The sequence below is a fragment of the Mirounga angustirostris genome, unplaced genomic scaffold (assembly GCF_029215605.1).
Source record: "Mirounga angustirostris isolate CCGP_5_RB_7025 unplaced genomic scaffold, mMirAng1.0.hap1 SCAF_4, whole genome shotgun sequence".
Classification (NCBI taxonomy): domain Eukaryota; kingdom Metazoa; phylum Chordata; class Mammalia; order Carnivora; family Phocidae; genus Mirounga; species Mirounga angustirostris.
Genome location: NW_026991712.1, coordinates 116,548,533 through 116,567,854, shown reverse-complemented (window position 1 = coordinate 116,567,854; position 19,322 = coordinate 116,548,533). Strand labels below are relative to the sequence as shown.

General features: G+C 35.2%; 1 protein-coding gene across 1 annotated transcript in view; it reads left to right on the top strand.

Annotated features, from left to right (window-relative positions):
• Window positions 1-19,322, top strand: part of PKN2 (protein kinase N2) — a 135,614-nt gene that overhangs the window by 49,168 nt on the left and 67,124 nt on the right. The window contains exon 3 of the mRNA XM_045897270.3: window positions 13,418-13,572. Within this exon, the coding sequence (XP_045753226.1) occupies window positions 13,418-13,572 (155 nt within the window). The remainder of the gene's footprint in view (window positions 1-13,417; window positions 13,573-19,322) is intronic.

Here is a 19,322-nt window from a genome sequence, read left to right as displayed (position 1 = left end):
GTAAAATTGATTCTTTTTTGGTAAACCATTTCATAAATTTTAATAAATGCCAGGTTTATCTAACCACCACAATCAGAAAAAGGAACAGGGCTGTTTCTTTGTAGTCACACCCTCTCCCCATTCCATATCCACTGGCAACTGTTGGTCAATTCTCTGTCACAATTGTTTGCTTTTCAAGAATGTCATATAAATGAAATCATAAAGCATGTAATCTTTTGAGACTGACTTTCAGAGAATTGCATTTTGAGGTTCATCCAGGTTTTGCATTTATCAATAGTTGATTCTTTTTTACTGCTGAGTAGTAAGTCTGTTATATAGATGTACCACCACTTGTTTATCCATTAACCAAGAGCTTTAAGGTGGTTTTTCCAGTTGTTATCGGTTATCAGTAAAGCTGCTGTGTAACTACCTATTAACAGGTTTTTGTGTGAACATGCTTTTAGTTCACTTTAGTAAATACTTAGGAGTGTGATTGTTAAGTCATATGTTAGAGTATGTTTAACATTATAAGAAACAAAACATGAACATAGAGGAAGGGGAAAGAGGGAAGCAAACTATAAGTGACTCTTAACTATAGAGAACAAACAGAGTTGATGGAAGGAGGTGGGCTGGGGATGGGCTAAATGGGTGATGGGTATTAAGGAGAGCACTTGTTATGATGAGCACTGGGTATTATATGTAAGGGATGAATTACTAAATTCTATACCTGAAACCAATTTTACCATATATGGTAACTAATTGAAATAAAAAAAGAAATTAAAAAAAAACAAACTCCTAAAATGTTTTTGAGAGTGGCTGTATCATTTTTCATTCTCATCAGGAATATATGAGAGCTCTAGTTGTTCCACATCCTCTCCAGCACTTGGTATTGTTAATATATTTTTTAACCAGTCTAACAGGTGTATAGTAGTTGATGATACACAGTACTGTAATCAGAGGTAGGAAAGAAGAAAAATAAAGTAGCACCATCTTTAGGAGAATTTATGGAAGAACTGTGCATGCCCTAGGTACAGAATAAAGAAGTCTTCTCTACCAGGAGATACAGTGTGCAGTTTTCAAACACTAAGATGTAATAGATACAAGCAGTTCTGAAATTTTTAATGCCTAAGTTGCTTATTTAACCTTAAATAATGTTACAGCCCACAATCTTAACTATGCAATTTTTGTAAAATATTAAGAAAGCTAAACCTGAGATTGTACTAGTTATAGAAGATTTCAGCAACATTACTTTAGTTGATGACCTATGCCAGAGGTCATCCTGAGTACACAAAATAATTGATTAAGCATCCATTAATAATAAGTGAGCATTCATTATAGTCTGAGCAGGTTCAGATGGCTATATATGGTAAGCATATCTGTTTAAACACAAAAGCTCAATTTGGGGGGAGATATAAACAATATAACTAACACATGGCAAGATTCTGGAGCAGTTGTTTTTTTTTGTTTTTTTTTTAAGATTTATTTGTCAGAGAGAGAGTGTACAAGCAGGGGAGGCGGCAGGCAGAGGCAGAGGGAGAAGCAGACTCCCAGCTGAGCAGGGAGCCCGATGCGGAACTCGATCCCAGAACTCTGGGATCATGACCTGAACTGAAGGCAGATGCTTAACCTACTGAGCCACCGAGGCGTCCTGGGAGCAGTTTATTCTTAAAATATCAATTTATAAGTACCAAGTGAAAACCAGAATATTGGCAAGTGAACAGTAGCTAAGACTTTAGATGGAAGTTTGTGAAGGAGATAAATAGTAAGCTAGTGCTTCAGCATATTACTTTGATTAATTTAAATGTGACTAGGTTCACTTCAACTATATTTCCTCTTGTATTTTTTTTTTAATGCAGTAAATAGTCCTTGTTTCATAAGCAGACATGCTGGCTATACAAGTACCATTTCACGAATATTGTGTACTGGGAGTCAGGTGGGTATAAAATAAAGATCAAAGATTATATGATCTGAGATCTAATCCAGGTTGGACCATTATTTAGTTGTATGGTTACATACCACTTGCATCCCCTCCAGGACTTGTTTTTCTCATTTATATAACCTGGAGGATGGACTATATATGCCCTTTTTAGGGTGTTTTGTGAATAAGGTGTTTTTTTGTTTTTTGTTTTTAAGATTTTATTTATTTGAGGGGCGCCTGGGTGGCTCAGTTGGTTAAGCGACTGCCTTCGGCTCAGGTCATGATCCCAGGGTTCTGGGATCGAGCCCCGCATCGGGCTCCCTGCTCTGCGGGGAGCCTGCTTCTCCCTCTCCCACTCCCCCTGCTTGTGTTCCCTCTCTCACTTTGTCTCTCTCTGTCAAATAAATAAATAAAATCTTAAAAAAAAAAAAAGAGTGCAAAAAAAAAAAAGATTTTATTTATTTGACAGAGAGAGACACAGCGAGAGAGGGAACACAAGCAGTGGGAGTGGGAGAGGGAGAAGCAGGCTCCCCACCGAGCAGGGAGCCTGATGCGGGGCTCGATCCCAGGACTCTGGAATCATGACCTGAGCCGAAGGCAGACGCTTAACGACTGAGCCACCCAGGTGCCCCGTGAATAAGGTGTTTTAATAGCTTGATGAAAGGTCAATTATGAGCACCTAAGCTCTTCTAATTCTGAACATGAAACCTCTTGTTGGAGATAAATCTGAGGAAGCTTTCTTGGGCCTGGGAAGACTCGAGGTCAGCTACATTACTGTATACCTCCAAAAGAATCAAGGAACCAGTTTAAGGCTAGACCTTAAGTAATCTGGAACCTTTAAGCATATGGATTGCTCCTATGTTCTAGAACTCTCATTCATCTTGGAAGCCAACTACTCAGTTGTGGTTTTAGAAAAAATACTGAAAACACCAAAAACAGCATATCTATTGCTCTATACATTGTTGGAAATACTAACAAATTCAGTTTTTACTCATTGTTTGGTCTCTGAAAAATCTCAACCCTAGGGATATTTTAACCACATCATGTTTTCTGATGACTTCCAAAGCAGTACACCTGACTAAGCTCTTTAATTTTGTTACTATTTTGTCCCTCATCCTTTGCATAATACCTGGATATATATGATATAATCAGTTCTCTGTTAAATTCCCTTTGTTGAAAATATCTAACTTGGTTTCTGTTTATCAACTAGACTCTGAATGGTTTTCCTTCTTCCCATACCATACAACAAAGTTAGATTATTAGAACTTCAATCTGCTTAACTCCACTTAATTTATATGCCATTGTTGTTGATATTCTAGTTCTATCATTTTATCTTCAGTTCCACAAATTAGATCTAATTATTTTATATAGTCATTGTTGGTTTTTAATTACCCATGTTTATCATTTTCCTTTTTTTTCTCATTCTACTTTCCTGAATCTGAGATTTGCATATTTTATCAACTATGGGAAGTTCTTAGCCCCTGGTTTGTTTTTTTTGTGGTTTTTTTTGTGGTTTTTTGGTTTTTGGCTTTTATGTATATTGCACCTCCTATATTCCCTCTACTCTTTGATTTTGGAACTCCAATTAGATGCATGATAATTTCTTCAGATCTATCTCCATTTCTCTAATACTCTACCTGTGTCCAGTTTGCTCTAGAGCACATATATTGTATTTCTAATTTCTGTTACATATTTTTTACTAAAAGTTCTGTTTTGTTAATCTTGGCAAAATTTTGATAGTCTCTTGTCCTGGTCATTCTTTTGATACCCTTTATGTTGAGTTTTATGTATTAAATATACTTTTCCATTCTGTATAAGATAATGACAATAAGTGAAATTTTTGCAGTGCTACTCCTGTAGCTTTTTTCTTCACTCAGGGGGAATTTTTTTTCTACCTGAGCTTTGTGATTTCTAATCGTGTGCACATTTTCACTGGAACTTTATCTGTGGGAATTCTTTTAGGTCTGAATTTATTTATTTATTTATAGATTTATTTTAGAGAGAACACAGAAGGGGGAGGGGCAGAGGGAAGGAGAGAGAATCTCAAGCAGACTCTGCGCTGAGCACGGAGCCTGACATGGGCCTAATCCCAAGACCCTAAGATCACAACCTGAGGCAAAACCAAGAGGTCATCCAACTGACTGCGCCACCCAGGTGCCTCTAGGTCTGAATTTTTTCAAAGAGGATTTGCATTTCTTTTGGTAAGATGCCTGGAAGCATCAACTTGGGGCCCATTAAAATAAATTTTGGGCACCATATAGATAGTATGATTTCCTGTGTCAAACCTAGATGAGGGCAGTAAGAATATTTAAAGGTTATCCATTCTCCTTTCCCACAGTCATCCCAAGCCAAAGGCAAGTCAACAAATAATTCAGCCATTATGGATGGCACCTTATGAGCTGTCTGTCTTTAATTAGGTTTTTTCTGATTTCATTGCCCACTTTGTAGGTTTCCCCCCACAGCATTTTCTTGGATTCTTATTATTGATGAGAGCTTAGCAAGTCTCTCTTTATCAAAAAAGCAAAAGCATTCTCCAAAAAACAAAGCTACAGATGTCTACTCATATCTGCCCTGGAATTGGGTCACATGCGCCATGTACTGCCTTCTCCAAGTGAGACTGAAAAATTTTATTTGTTTTCCCCCTTAACTTGCCTCTTATTTTAAGCAAGAGAAGAGATTGAGCACAGAATATGAAGTTAGTACTTACAATTGCAAATATTTTCTAACTCTTTATTTTAGCTATCTCATAGCACTTTTTTTGTTTTTTTGTTTTTTTAGAGTGGGGGTGGGAGGGAGAGGCAGAGGGAGAGAGAGAATCTTAAGTAGGCTCCATGCCCAGCATGGAGTCCGATGCCGGGCTTGATTTCACAACCCTGAGATCATGACCTGAGCGGAAATCAAGAGTTAGATGTTTAACCTACTGAGCCACACAGATGCACCAGCACTTTAAATTTTACAGGTAATTATCTTTTTAAAAAATTACTTTTGGTGAAATTAATTCCTTCAGATGTTCTCCATTTAATATAATTTTCAAATTTATTGACATAACTTACGATGTTATCCATTTAAAGTCAGCATATATCTGTAGTAACATTCCCTCTTTCATTCCTCATATTGGTATGTTCTCCATTTGTCTTCCTTGACCACTTTTCTAAGATTTCTCTTGTTATTATTCTGCCCCTTCACAAAAAATTAAAAAAAGACTTTACTGATCCTTTCGTTTGTGTATTTGATTTTATTTTGTTAATCTCTACCCTAATCTTCAGTACTTCCTTTCTCTTGTTCTCTTTGGAATGACTTGGCTATTTTTTTTTTAGACTAACTTGAGACAGATGGTTAGAACTTTAAATTTATTCTCTTCCCTAATACATGTTTTCAGGGTTACAAATATCCTCTCAGTATTGCTTAACTGCATTTTCCATATGTAAAATTTTTAAAATTTATTTTTCTTGATATATAATTGACATGTAACACTGTCTAAGTTTAAGTTTACAACATGTTGGTTTGATACATTTATATATTGCAGTATGATTACCACCATAGCATTAGCTGACACCACATCATTGTCATCTTTTTTTGTGGTGGGAACAATTAAGATCTAGTCTCTTAGTACCTCTGATGTTTATAATACAACATTGTTGTTTATAATCACTCTGCTGTGCTTTAGATCTCTAGGACCTATTTATCAGTTCCAAGTTTGTACCCTTAAACAACACATCCTCAATTTTCCCACCCCCAGCATCTGGTAACCATCATTCTACATTCTGTTTTATGATATCTCAGCTTTTTTAGATTCCACATATAAGTGATATCATACAGTATTTGTCTTCCTGGGTCTGACTTACCTCACTTAGCATTTTGCCCTCAAGATCCATGTCACAAATGGCTGAATAATACATATTCCATTTTGTGTATGTGTGTATACATATATACATACATACAGACACACCCCACATCTTTATCCAAACTACTATTGATGGATCTTTAGGTTATTTTCAGATCTTGACTATTGTAAGTAAATGCTTCAGTAAACGTGGGAGTGCGTATATCTTTTGGATATGGTTTTATTTCCTTTAAATATATACCCAGGAGTGGCATTGCTGAATCAGGTGGTAGTTCTATTTTTAATTTTTTGAGGAACCTTCATACTATTTTCCATAATAGCTAAACCAGTTTACATTCCCATACATGGGTTCCTGTATCTTCACAGCCTTCAAGGACACTTGTTACTCTTGTCTTCTTGATGATTGAATGTCTTTTGAAAAAATGTTTATTTATTTCCTCTACCCATTTTTAATCAGATATTTTTTCTTTTTTTGCTTGAGTTGTGTGGGTTCTTTATATACTTTGGATATTAACCCCTTATTAGATAGATGACTTGCAAATATTTTCTCCCATTCTGTATATTGCTTTTCATTTTCTTGATTGTTTTTTGCTGTGCAGAACAGATTGAGTTTATTTTTGCTTTTGTTGTTTGTGCTTTTGGTGTTATATCCAAAAAACTATTGCCAAGACCATTGTCAAGGGCTCTTTCCTACATTTTCTTGCAAGAGTTTTATGGTATCAGGTCTTACGTTTAAGTCTTTGATTTACATTGAGATACCAAGATTTGTCTGCCTATTACTGAATGCTAATGTGGACGAGACTGCTCCCAGGTCCTTTGGCCTGGTGTTGGATACCACAAATTCCACAAAGGCACTTTTGTTTATAGATGGATGTCTAATTTATTGTTAAAAGTTGGGGGGGGGGGGTACAAAAAGGAGGAACATCTATGACACCATGATGCTGATATCACCTAAAGTTTTGATCAGTTTGAGATATTTTCTCATTTTCATTATGTCTGTATTGTCTCATGAACTAGGTTAAAAGTGTATTTTTTATTTATTAAACATGAGGACTTTCCAGTTATCCTTTATTTATTGATTTTTTTTTTATTAATTACCCTGTGGTCCCTTGAAATTTGCTGAGACTTGCTTTATGTTCTGTGTGTGCCAAAAAAAATAATGCATATTCTCCAGTTACTGGGTGTTATTCTTAGTATGTTTATAGGTTAAGCATTTAACTGTGGTGTTAAAATCTGCATCCTTACCTGGATTTGTGTCTACTTATTCTATTAATTACTAAAAACATTGTTAATACTTAGCGGAATGTAGAGTTGCTGTTTTCTTTTTAATTCTGTCAACTTTTGCTTTCTTTTGTGGCCATATTTTTGAGGACCTACAAATTTAGAATTATCTTTTCAATAGAAGGTGACTTGAACCTTCTGTTGCTATGAAATGAATTCCTTATCTCCAGTAATTTTTGTGCTGAAAGTGTCTTTTGCCTGTTATAAATATAGTTTGGGGTTTGGGATTATTGATTGCATGGAATATCTTTTTTCTACTCTTTTACTTTCAGCTTTTCTATATTACTATGTTTTAGATATGTCTTTTGTAAATAACACATAGTTACATTTAGTTGTATTTGTTTTTACCCAGACTAATCTTTTAATCAGTGTAAGATCTTTTGTCTTTTACCTAGATCATTAGTCCATTATATTTAAATAATTACTGATACATTTGGGTTTATATTTTGTGCTTTCAATGTTTCTTTCTCTCTTCTTTCTTGGCATTTTTATAGTATTTTTAAACATCAGTCAATTATTTTGGAAATTTTAGTTAATTTGGACAGTATAAAATGCATGCTTATCAAAGACTACTGTTAATCACTGTTGTTACTCATCTCCATACAATTCAGAGGCCTTAGGATGCCTCCACTTACCCATATCTTGACTTTTTATTGTTGTTGCCTTATTTTTTATTCTAGCTTTCTTAAAACCCTTACATGACTTTTATATTGATTTTATATAGTCATTTACAGTTTCTCACATATAAAACATTTTTGTGCTCTTCATTCCTATTTCTCTTCTGATATATCAATTTGTATCACTTTTAGAGTTTTCTTTTTAAGAGTTTATGTTTGTGACATTCTTTCCATCTTGGTAGTGTTTTAGTTTTTTTCTTCATTCTTGCAAGGTATTTTCACTGAAACTACAATACAAGCTTGATAATTATATCTTATAAAGAAACTATCATTCTGGGGGCGCCTGGGTGGCTCAGTCGTTAAGCATCTGCCTTCGGCTCAGGTCATGATCGCAGGGTCTTGGGATCAAGCCCCACATCAGGCTACCTGCTTCACGGGAAACCTGCTTCTCCCCCTCTCCCCCTCACTCCCCCTGCTTGTGTTCCCTCTCTCACTGTGTCTCTCTCTGTCAAATAAATAAATTAAATCTTTAAAAAAAAAAAAGAAAGAAGCTATCATTCTGTCTTCTAGCTTTCATTGCTATTTTTGAAAAATCTGCTGTCAGTCTACAGTAGCTTATTTAAAGGTACCCTTTCATTGGCTGCTCTTAAGATTTTCTTTTTGTCTAGGGGCACCTGGGTGGCTCAGTCGGTTAAGCGTCTGCCTTCAGCTCAGGTCGTGATCCCAGAGTCCTGGGATCGAGCCCCACATCGGGCTCCTTGCTCAGTGGGGAGTCTGCTTTTCCCTCTCCCTCTGAATGCTGCTCTGCCTACTTATACTCTCTATCAAATAAATCTTAAAAAATAAAAAAAAAAGATTTTGTGTTTGATTTTTTGAAGTTTTACCGTGATGTGTCCAGGTATGGACTTTTCCCCCTATATATATATCTGCTTGGAGTTGATTGGATAGCTTGAATTCATGGATTGGTATCTTACAAGTTCTGAAAAATTTGTCATTTTTCTCTTCACGTAATGTCTTTGAATCATTTTTCTTTTTTTCTCCTGAAATACAGTAAGATATATTTAGATTTTGTTTTGCCCTCTGTGCCTTTTAATCTTTCATTTTCTATTCCCTCCACCTCATTTTTTAACTTACTTATTTTTCAGTACTAGTCTGCTATTTTTCTGTGTCAATTTGCTGTTAAACTATTCTATTAAAATTGTTAAATGATACTTGTAGTCTCGGGGAAAACAGACATGAAAATAAATCATTGTAATACTGTGTAATATATATTTCAGTGGAGGGAAGAAAATATACTTTGAAGACATTGTTAGAAAGGGCATCTGATCAGCTTGGGGGATGGTTAGGGGAGAAAAAGGTAATGCCTAAGCTGAGTTAACAGTGGTATGGAGGAAGACAAGTACATTGCATTTTGGGGGATAGAAAAAGATTTTTTTAAAGCAAACATTGAATTTGATAAAAAGCAGTAATGGAAAGTTAGCTAACTTCAGCATAAAGCTTTTAATGCCTAGCTATGAAAGTGGGACTTTATTTGGGACCTTTTTGATCTAATATATAAACATATTAAAACCTTGTTATTGAATTTTATATAACAGATTATATTTCAAATTATATGATAATGTTTAGATGGTTAGAAGTACAAATAATTCCTGTAATCTCTCCCCTCCCCCCCAAACTGGTTTGGTAATAATAGCAAATAGATACAGCAAATGGAGATTTGACATGAGTCTTAATCATGGGGTATGGTTTTTTAAAGTGGCAAAGTATATACTCAATAGATTCAACATTTGATCTTCTTAGAGTGGAAAAATAATTTCATCTTTCAGAAGTTTTTAAAATTGCCTTTTTGAAAGACGAGAACATTAATAGGGAGTTCCGGCTACCCCTGTTTTGAAATATGTTTTACCATGAAGAAAAGTGTTTAACAAATATACTGGCAACCGTATGTTTTATAATGCTGTAATTTACCATAACCTATAAGAAAGGAAATTGGAGAGAAGAAAAGTAGTTTGTTAAAAGGAAGAATAGGTGAAATCTGAGGGGACATCAAAGTGTTTCTCTGATTTCTAAATGAGTAAAAAAGTGGGCTTTATAAAACTAGACATATCTAAGGTTAAATTTCTGCCTTGGCATACACTTTTGTGACTTTTGCAAATTACTTGATCTCTGTAAGTTTTAGTTGTTTTTATTTGTAAAGTGAAGTTATATTACAAACCTTTGTGAGTTCCTTTGAAGATTAAATGAGCAGAAATACCAGCTACTTAACTGTGCCCTGACATGTAATTTTATTGAATCCTAAACATTGGCCTAAGCACTATACAGGCTTTATCTTCACAAGAACCCCCAATTTGTGGCTGAGGAAACTGCAACACAGAGATGTGAAGTAAGTATACGATCAAAACCACACCAATAAGCAGTAGCCACAGGATTTTAACCCAGGCATTCTGACCTCCAGAGCCCGGGCCCCTAATCATTATGTTATTTCTTATGTTCTTATAATCCTTATTAAAACTGAGGACATACTTTTCCATAAAAATAGTGTTAGATTTTATAATATTATTACAAATTCACAGACTATTAGAATCAGTATATCTTTCAGTGTCTTAGTACAACCTGTTTTAATGTGCAAGAATTTCTTATATAGCTTTTTTAAGTTTATAATCTAGCCCTTGTGTAAATGCTTCCAAAGACAAGGGATTTTATTACATTTTAAGGAATCTGTTTCATTGTTAGATAACTTAAAATGTAAGGAATTTCTCTTTGTGATAAAAATTTTTATCCTCACTACCTTTATCTGTTTGTTCTAATTCTTTGCCCTGTGGGGAAATAGTAAGTGAATAGACAAATATTTAAATATTTAGGCAAGAATCATTTCTCTTTCTCACCCTAGGCTAAACATGATCAGCTGTTTTACAGAAAACACATTTCCATACTTTTCTCAACTGAGAGCCTTCTGTGAATGCATCCCAGTTCTTTTTTTTTTAAATGTGCTTACTATAAATTAACTTTATATGCCAAATTTTATGTGACTTCAATTTCTTACAAGAGCCTTGTGTCATTTATGTTAAAAGAAAGAAAGGAAGGAAGGAAAGAAGAAAATCTTAACTGTTCACAGATTGAGTCTGCCTAACTTTTTAGTCATTACTATGATGTGCAATTCATTTATGGACTCAACAGGAGATATGCTTACACTTCATACAATGACTACTCCTAGTTAATGTTTATTAAATATTTGCTATGCACCATGCCCTTTTCTAAGCTCTTTACACGTAATTTATTAAATTGCAATAACCCTGTGAGCTTGATGCTATTTTTACTGTTTAACAATAATGACAATGAGGCACAGAGCTGTTAAGTAGCTTACCCCCTATTATATGGTTTGTACTAAATCTCAGTTCCAAAACTGAGATTCAGACATAGGTACTCTTAACCACTATGGTACATATGTCTTAGTTCAGGCTGCTTCAACAAAGTACCATATATTGGGTGACTTAAATAACAGACATTTATTTCTCACAGTTCTGGAGGCTGGGAACTCTGAGATCAAGGTGCCATCAGGGTCAGAGTTCTGGTAATGGGCTTCTTCCTGGTTTGCAGACAGCATCTTTTCTCTGTATCCTTACATGACAGAGAGAGACCATCCTCATGATCTAATTACCTCCCAGAGGTCTCACCTCCAGTACCATCACATTATGGTTTCAGCATATGCATTTGGGGGGACATAAACATTCTGTCCATAACAATATGTTAAGTAGTTCATTTGTGAGCCTGATCTGGAAAGTTGTCTATACTTAATATTAGTTTTTTTTTTTAAATAAGACTATGTCACCTATAGGGGCACCTGGGTGGCTCAGTCGGTTAAGTTACTGCCTGTGGCTCAGGTCATGGTCTGAGTCCTGGGATCGAGCCCCGCATCGGGCTCCCTGCTCTGCCAGGAGCCTGCTTCTCCCTCTCCCATTCCCCCTGCTTGTGTTCCCTCTCTAGCTGTCTCTCTCTCTCTGTCAAATAGATAAAATTAAAAAAAAAAAAAAAAAAGAATATGTCACCTATAAAATCAGCTTTTGGAGCAGATTATTACAATGTGGGGAATTCAGTTACAATAGAAACCTTTTTTGAATTTGAATCTCAGCTAGTAACTGTGTGACTTTGCCTGTTTCCTGATGTGTAAAATGTGGATAATATCTTGTCTCAAGATGTTATTTTAAGGATTAATATGCATACATATACATATTTGTGTGTGTGTAATTATACTGTTACATATGTAAGTATGCGTACATGCAGAGTCTAGTATAGTTGTTTACAAGGTTTTTAAATGGTAAAAAGGCAGCATAGCACAGCAATTAACAAGGTAGACTTTGGTATGGAACTGACTTGCTAGATATATGACCTTGGGCCAGTTTCTTAACCACTCTGTGCCCTAGTTTTCTTTTTCTATAATATGGGTGCAGTGCTCATTATAGGGCTGTTTATGAGGATTGATGAGTTTATAGAGCACTTACATCAAGACTTATACTTTGCAGCATAGTATGTAAATGATAAAATGGTATTTTATATCCGTAACTAGCATAGCACCTGTATTTTTGCAAGTTAATTAACAAATTATGTTGAATTGTTTTTAAACTCATGAATTTTTTTAAAGGAATATAAAGCCAAATGTAAACAGTCATTAAAATCAGTTGGTCATACCATCTTTTATTGCACTTAACCCTTAAGCACAAAGGTTAAGTAACTTGCAGTTTAGACAATTTTCCAGTGATTGCCAAGTTACTTACAACTAAACCAGGTCTAGTACCCTAGTCTTCTAAGTTGTTTTTTTTTTTTTTTTTAATTTTATTTATTTATTTGAGAGAGAGAGAATGAGAGAGAGCACATGAGAGGGGTTAGGGTCAGAGGGAGAAAGCAGACTCCCTGCCGAGCAGGGAGCCTCATGTGGGACTCCATCCAGGGACTCCAGGATCATGACCTGAGCCGAAGGCAGTAGCTTAACCAACCGAGCCACCCAGGCACCCCTAAGTTGTTTTTTTTTATAAGCAAGGGACCTAGGGTAGATAAAACACAAAATGATGAACTTCAATATGAATAATTTTAGTTATACGGTAAAATTAGTGGAAGTATTTTAACAATAATGGATTACCCAAAATAATTAGAAGGTTCTGTTCAAAGTTTTTGTTTTTATTTTAAAATGGAAGTGCCACTGTATGCTTTATGAGAAACCATGGACTTGAAGTTTTAGATATCCCCCATCAGCAATGTGATATCAATCAGTATCCTTGAAACACTTTCCATTGTGACTGAACATCCTCCTAGTAGAAAACAAATGTGAAATCCTTTATGTGTATGTTTAAGTTATTACTATAAAGAATGCTGACATTATATTAGTTCTGTTTACAAAGATTTACTTTAGAGGAATCTGTATAATGTTTAAATATGCTGTCTTCTTTAACCAATCAGGTAATAAGTAGAGGTTTAGTTCAGTTGTTGAATAGACGAGTCAAATTATTTAATTTAATTTAAACATAATAGTGTTGGGAAAACTTGGGACAATGATCTAATTCAGTTTCAGACTCAATGTATCCCTGGCAGAAGATCCTGCAGGTCTACTTGAACATTTTCTTGGCTTGAATTCTTGTATTATCTGTAAGCATAAGGAGATTCCATTTAGGTGACTCTAAGCTCATTTCAAACCTTATAATTCTTTATTTTTTGAGAATATTAACTTTTAATTTTAAGCAGCAATTGGTCCTAGTAAGTAATTTTAACATACTATTTAATTTACAGATTGCCCAAGGACTCCAGATACTCCCAGCAGTGACCCCCGTTGTTCCACTAGCAATAATAGATTGATGGCCTTACAAAAACAATTGGATATAGAACTTAAAGTAAAACAAGGTGCAGAGAACATGATACAAATGTATTCAAATGGATCTTCAAAGGTAAGTACTATAAATGTACGTGTATACAGTCAATCCTCATTATTTGCAGATTCCATATGTGTGAATTCACCTATCTGATAAAATTTATTTGTAAACCCAACATCAATACTTCTGCACTTTCACAGTCATTCGTGGATATGCACAGAGGGCTAAAAAATGTGAGTCATCTGATGTGCATGCTCACAGCTGAGATCAAACAAGGTGCTCTATCTTCTTTAAGCTCTTACACTGTAAACAAGTATCCTTTTCATGGTCTGTGTATACCACAGTTTTTGCATTTTTGTGCTTACTGTGATTTTGCTGTTCAAACACTGTACTACTAGGATTTCTAAGACCATTTTAGCCTCCAAATTTGAAAGTATTGATAGTAAAGCAAGTTAGAAACAAATAGTTTTTAAAATAATATTTTTAGGGGCGCCTGGGTGGCTCAATCGGTTAAGCATCTGCCTGCAGCTCAGGTCATGATCTCAGGGTCCTGGAATCAAATCCCACATCAGGCTCCTTGCTCAGCAGGAAGCCTGCTTCTCCCTCTGCCTGCTGCTCCCACTGTTTGTGAGCTCTCTCTCTCTCACTGACAAATATATAAATAAAATCATTTTTTAAAAAAATTGCTTACTCCTACCAAAATCAATCAAGAAAAAATTTAGCTATATGAGTAAAGGGTAGACAGGAACTCTCCATATTTGCATCTTTCCTGTGAATCTAAAATTGTTCTAAAACAAAAAGGTTATTTTTTAAAAATTTAGACTCTAATAAGTTTTCCATCACTATAGACAGGTTTTTAGGAAAGGACAAATGGAAAGACAGGACATTCTAGTGGTAGTGATTGTTTGGAGTAGAGCTGTGGCTTCTTGGGAAATCTGGAATGGGCATATAATTCCTAATTGAAAATCATTTTATGGGAAGCAGTTGTTACTAATAGGAATGTGTCCTTGTTCTGTGGTATAATGTAGAAGAGAAAATGCTGGGGACCACTGAACCAGATTGTTTTAAAGGTTCTTTCCAATCTAAGGTTCTATAATTTCCCAAAAGTCTTAGAAAGGTGGACTTACAAAATTTACCTTGGTATTCTCAACTAATTTAAAGATCTTGCCTTTGCAAATTAATGTTTCTTTCATATTTTAATAGATATTCCCTAAGTAATATCAGAATAAAAGTTATTAGGTTATGTTTTGATTTTGTTTTGTTTTATTTAAGAATTTGAAATAGGGGGCAGGGGTAGAATTTTAACTTGGAGCTATGCACCCTGCCTACCCACCCAAAGAAATCTGGGAAGATACTGAAAAGAGAGAAATGTGTATATGTTAATAAATAAGATTTTTAAAGCTTAATAATAAAAATTAGATTATATGCCATATTTCAAATGAATTTTTAAATTTTTAGAGACATATATTTGTTTCTACTTGATATATTGCTTATATGATATTTAATAGCATATTTTATTAACTTTGAACACTCATGGTGGTAGAGTTTTTTTCTGTGTTACTATTTTTAGTGTTGACTTTTAGTTTTGAACATATTTCGTTTTTATCAAATGTTATTTTGGACTTTTTTGTTTCAAGGCAAATACTATGTTGTGGAACTGTGAATGCATCATATTATGCTGGGTGTTTTAAAATTAAATTTATTCAAGAGCACGTGGCTGGTATAGTTGGTTTGCCACTGACTCTTGGTTTCAGCTGAGGTTCTAAGAGCAGGGTCTGCTTGGGACTTTCCCTCTCCCTCCCTGTGCACGTTCTCTCTCTAGCTCTCTTGCTCTCTTAAATAAATAAATCTTTAAAAAAATTAAATTTATCTAGCTACCACCCTCTGGAGTAAGTTTTTTAAATACAGTTGATGGATTAGATCGAGAGGTTTATGAACCCTTTGAAGTTAAAGAAAAAGTGAATGTGTATGCTGATAGATGGATGAATGAGAAGGCCATAGGTTTCACTGTATTCTCAAAATGGTCTGTAATTGCCCCTCTCCACCCCCAATTTGAACAGGTTTATGGAAATATTAAAAGTAAAACAGATAGATAACTTATGATAACCACAGGTCCAAAATGAATGGAACTATGAGCATCCTACTAAAACAAGAGATAATTTTCCAGTAGCCTTTTATTTTTTTTTAAGATTTATTTATTTGAGAAAGAAAGAGTGAGTGGGGGTGGGGCAGAGGGAGAGAGAAACTTTAACAGACTGTGCTGAGTGTGGAACCCAATGCAGGGCTCAGTCCCACGACTCTGAAATCACAATCTGAGCCAAAGCCAGGAGTCGTATGCTCAATCGACTGCACCACCCAGGCACCTCAGTAGCTTTTTACTTTTAATTAAGGGATTTATTAATTTGAGAAGGGGTCAGGTAGAGGTCCAGCTGCTATAGTCTCTGAGGTAGACCTGCTAGTTATTTCTGTCTAGATTTGGTCTTGTTTTCATTTCTCATCTTTAAATCTCTCATTGGGTCAAAGTGTATCTCTCTGAGATTAGGGAAAATTGTAAATTGAAGTTATGTGGAATATTAATTAATTTGTTAAGGACATAACAGTAAATTTTGATGGGCTCTGGAGTATAAATGTAATTAAGTTAATGCCTTATAACATAATAGGTACTTAACAGATAATATCCCACTTTCAAAAGCTCCACTATCCAAAAAGGAGGTATCATATGTAAATAATTACAATATATAATAGTGGTATGTTCAAGTTACTTTAGAAACAGTGTATAAGAGGGGTGCCTGAGTGGCTCAGTCAGTTGGGCGTCTGCCTTCGGCTCAGGTCATGATCCCGAGGTCCTGGGATCAAGCCCGGCATCGGGCTCCCTGCTCTGCGGAGAGCCTACTTCTCCTTCTCCCTCTGCCTGCCACTCTGCCTGCTTGTGCTCTCTATCTCTCTGTCAAATTAAATAAAATCTTAAAAAAAAAAAAAGAAAGAAACAGTGGATAAGAATCACTTAACTGCCAGAAGAAATCGTTACTTAATATGAGATTTGAAGGATGATTTGGAATTGAAAAGGGAATTACTTTCTAGGGAAGATGATGTGGGTAAACCCAGCAGATACAGAATAAGGTACTGTTGAATAGCATGGCTTATTCTAGGGAATGGAAGTGCTTTTGTATGACTGTAGCAGAAACTCTCAACTTATTTCTTATCCAATATATCTGAGGTAGGTAGAATACACTTTTAACAGTTGCAGTCATCTTCAGTGGAAGGCCATGCCCTCTTGGGCGAACAAATCTCAATCTCCAGAAAAGCACATTTGTTTTTGGGAAGAGTCTTCCAGGTGATCCAACAAGACTTTTTTTTTCTGTTCCCCACCAGTAGAGCTTTGAGTGAGGTATAGTGAGAGGTATAGCATAATTGAAAGACAAACCAGATTGTAAAGTACTTTGGACAAAATTAAGCAGTTAAGATCCTATCTTATGAGATACATGGAGCTACTGAAAGACTTTTAGCAGAGTAAATACATGATCAGATTTAAAGTTTAGAAAGTTCACATTCATCTTTCTCAGACTTGAAGAATTAGTTAGAGAAGGATCAAATATATAGGCAGCAAGTTTAAGTAGGCTTTTGTAGGAGTCCAGGTTAAACATGCTTCATTCCTCTTGTAACACAGTGAAAGCAAAAAAGGCAGAGTCAAGCTATTTAGGTAGAATAAATATGTGGTGTCTTGATATGAGGAAGAAGGCTGAGTCAAAGATGATTCTTAGGTTGGTTATGTAGGCAGATTGGTGAATGGTGGTGCTCTTCACAAGGATATGTAATTCACGATGGGGAGCATTTTAGGGACAGAGGTAATGAATTCAGTTTGGTGGTAAAAATCATCTTCACAACCCTGGTTATTGGATTCTGTATGACAAAATTACTACCCCAAACACATCATAGCCAGAGTTGTCCTTTTAAAAGCCAAGTCAGATATTTTCACACTATTGTTTCAGAACCTTCTGTTGGCTTTCTGGCATGCTTAGAACAAAATCTAGAGTCCTTATTGTGGCTCTGCAAGTTTATACATGACTTAACCCTGGCTACCTTCTGATTTTATCCTTTCAAACACTTTTATTCTCTCTCATCACACTCTAGCTCTATCAGCTTTTTTGCTATCTCTTGAACATACCAAGCACACTCTTACCTCAGAGGCTTTGCATTTACTGTGTCTCTGCCTAGATGTCTCTTCTCTCAAGTACTTTTCATGCGGCTTTTTTTTTTTTTAATGTTTTATTTATTTATTCATGAGAGTCAGAGAGAAAGAGGGAGAGAGACAGAGGCAGGAGGGAAGGAGAAGCAGGCTCCCCGCCTAGCAGGGAGCCAGATGTGGGACTCGATCCCAGGACCCTGGGATCATGACCTGAGCCGAAGGCAGACGCTCAACCATCTGAGCCACCAAGGCGCCCCTTCATGCGGCTTTTTCTCTCACTTCGTTATAGTCACTTCAGCAAGCTCTTTACTACTATCCTGTGTAAAATATCAGCCCCTGTCTCTCCTTAGCTCTTTCATTGCATTACTACTACCTGAAATTATAACTTACACAATTTCTTTATCATCTTTATCAACACTAGAATGTAAATTTCATGGCTCTAAGTAGCACCATTGGTTTTCAGAATAATCTGAGGGCTTCATAAGCCATGTCGAAGAGATGTTTTCCATTGATGTATGCAGATGACAAACTAAGCTATTTATTAAAATATGGGGTTCTTGTTAACCTCTTTAAATGCACCCAGGTCTTTTCAGACCTTTTTCTCATTTGAAAGTATCTAACCATCTATCTTAGCCTCACTGTCCTCAATATTCTAGTCTTGATATAGTCCAGTCTCATCTGTATTAACAGCTCATAAAACCTTTCTGGATTCCCTCAGCTAAAATTGATCCCATCTTGCTTTGATTTTCTTTGGCTACTTTAAACATTCTGATACATACAATAATTATTTGTACCTCTTCAATAAAATTATAGGTTTTTAAAGGTAGCATCCTAACTGATTAATCTTTGTATTTTCACTGGATGTGACCACATTTAATACATGTAAAGTAAGCCATAAATATGTGATGGAAAAATAAAGATAATGATTGGTTTATTTATTTCTGAAATCCATGTGTGATGTAGTTTGTTGTAATGGTCCCACTATGACTTTCAGAACAATAATGGTTACTTTTTACAAAACAAAATATTATATAATTGGAAAATATTGTAAATTTTTTAACTTAAAATTTAAAAATATTGTACATTCAAAATATAACAGGCATTGTAGAGTGCTGACTACCAGTAGAACCATATGAAATTGCTATCTTTTTAGTTCCAAATTAGTCAGATATTGGCATTTTCATATGATTCAACCTAACATACATAAAAATCTTTCCAAAGCCTTAACATAAAAGCCAGTATTTCTGTAATTCAAAACCAATTCATATACTTTAGACCTACCTATTTCTTGCTTTGAATATATTAGGTGTTCAGTAAAAAATCCATTGCATTTCCTAGAAGCATAAAGCTGACCATAAACATTTATTGAATGCTGGAAAGCATAAGACTGACATGTAGTAACTGTAAATTGCCTGTGACAGGTAATATCCATTGTCAGTTTTAAAAGCCTCCATCATACTTCGACATCTGTGCAGATCTTTTAAAATGAACTAATGCTCTTCTTTGCATGTTGAATTGAAATAGTTAAGAAAGTATTTCCAAAGAAGTAAATGACAGAACTGCTGTCTTCTCACATGATGATAAAAATAATAAAAGGAGTAGCTTAATTGAAAAGCATGGTATTATATAGTTTGCTTAA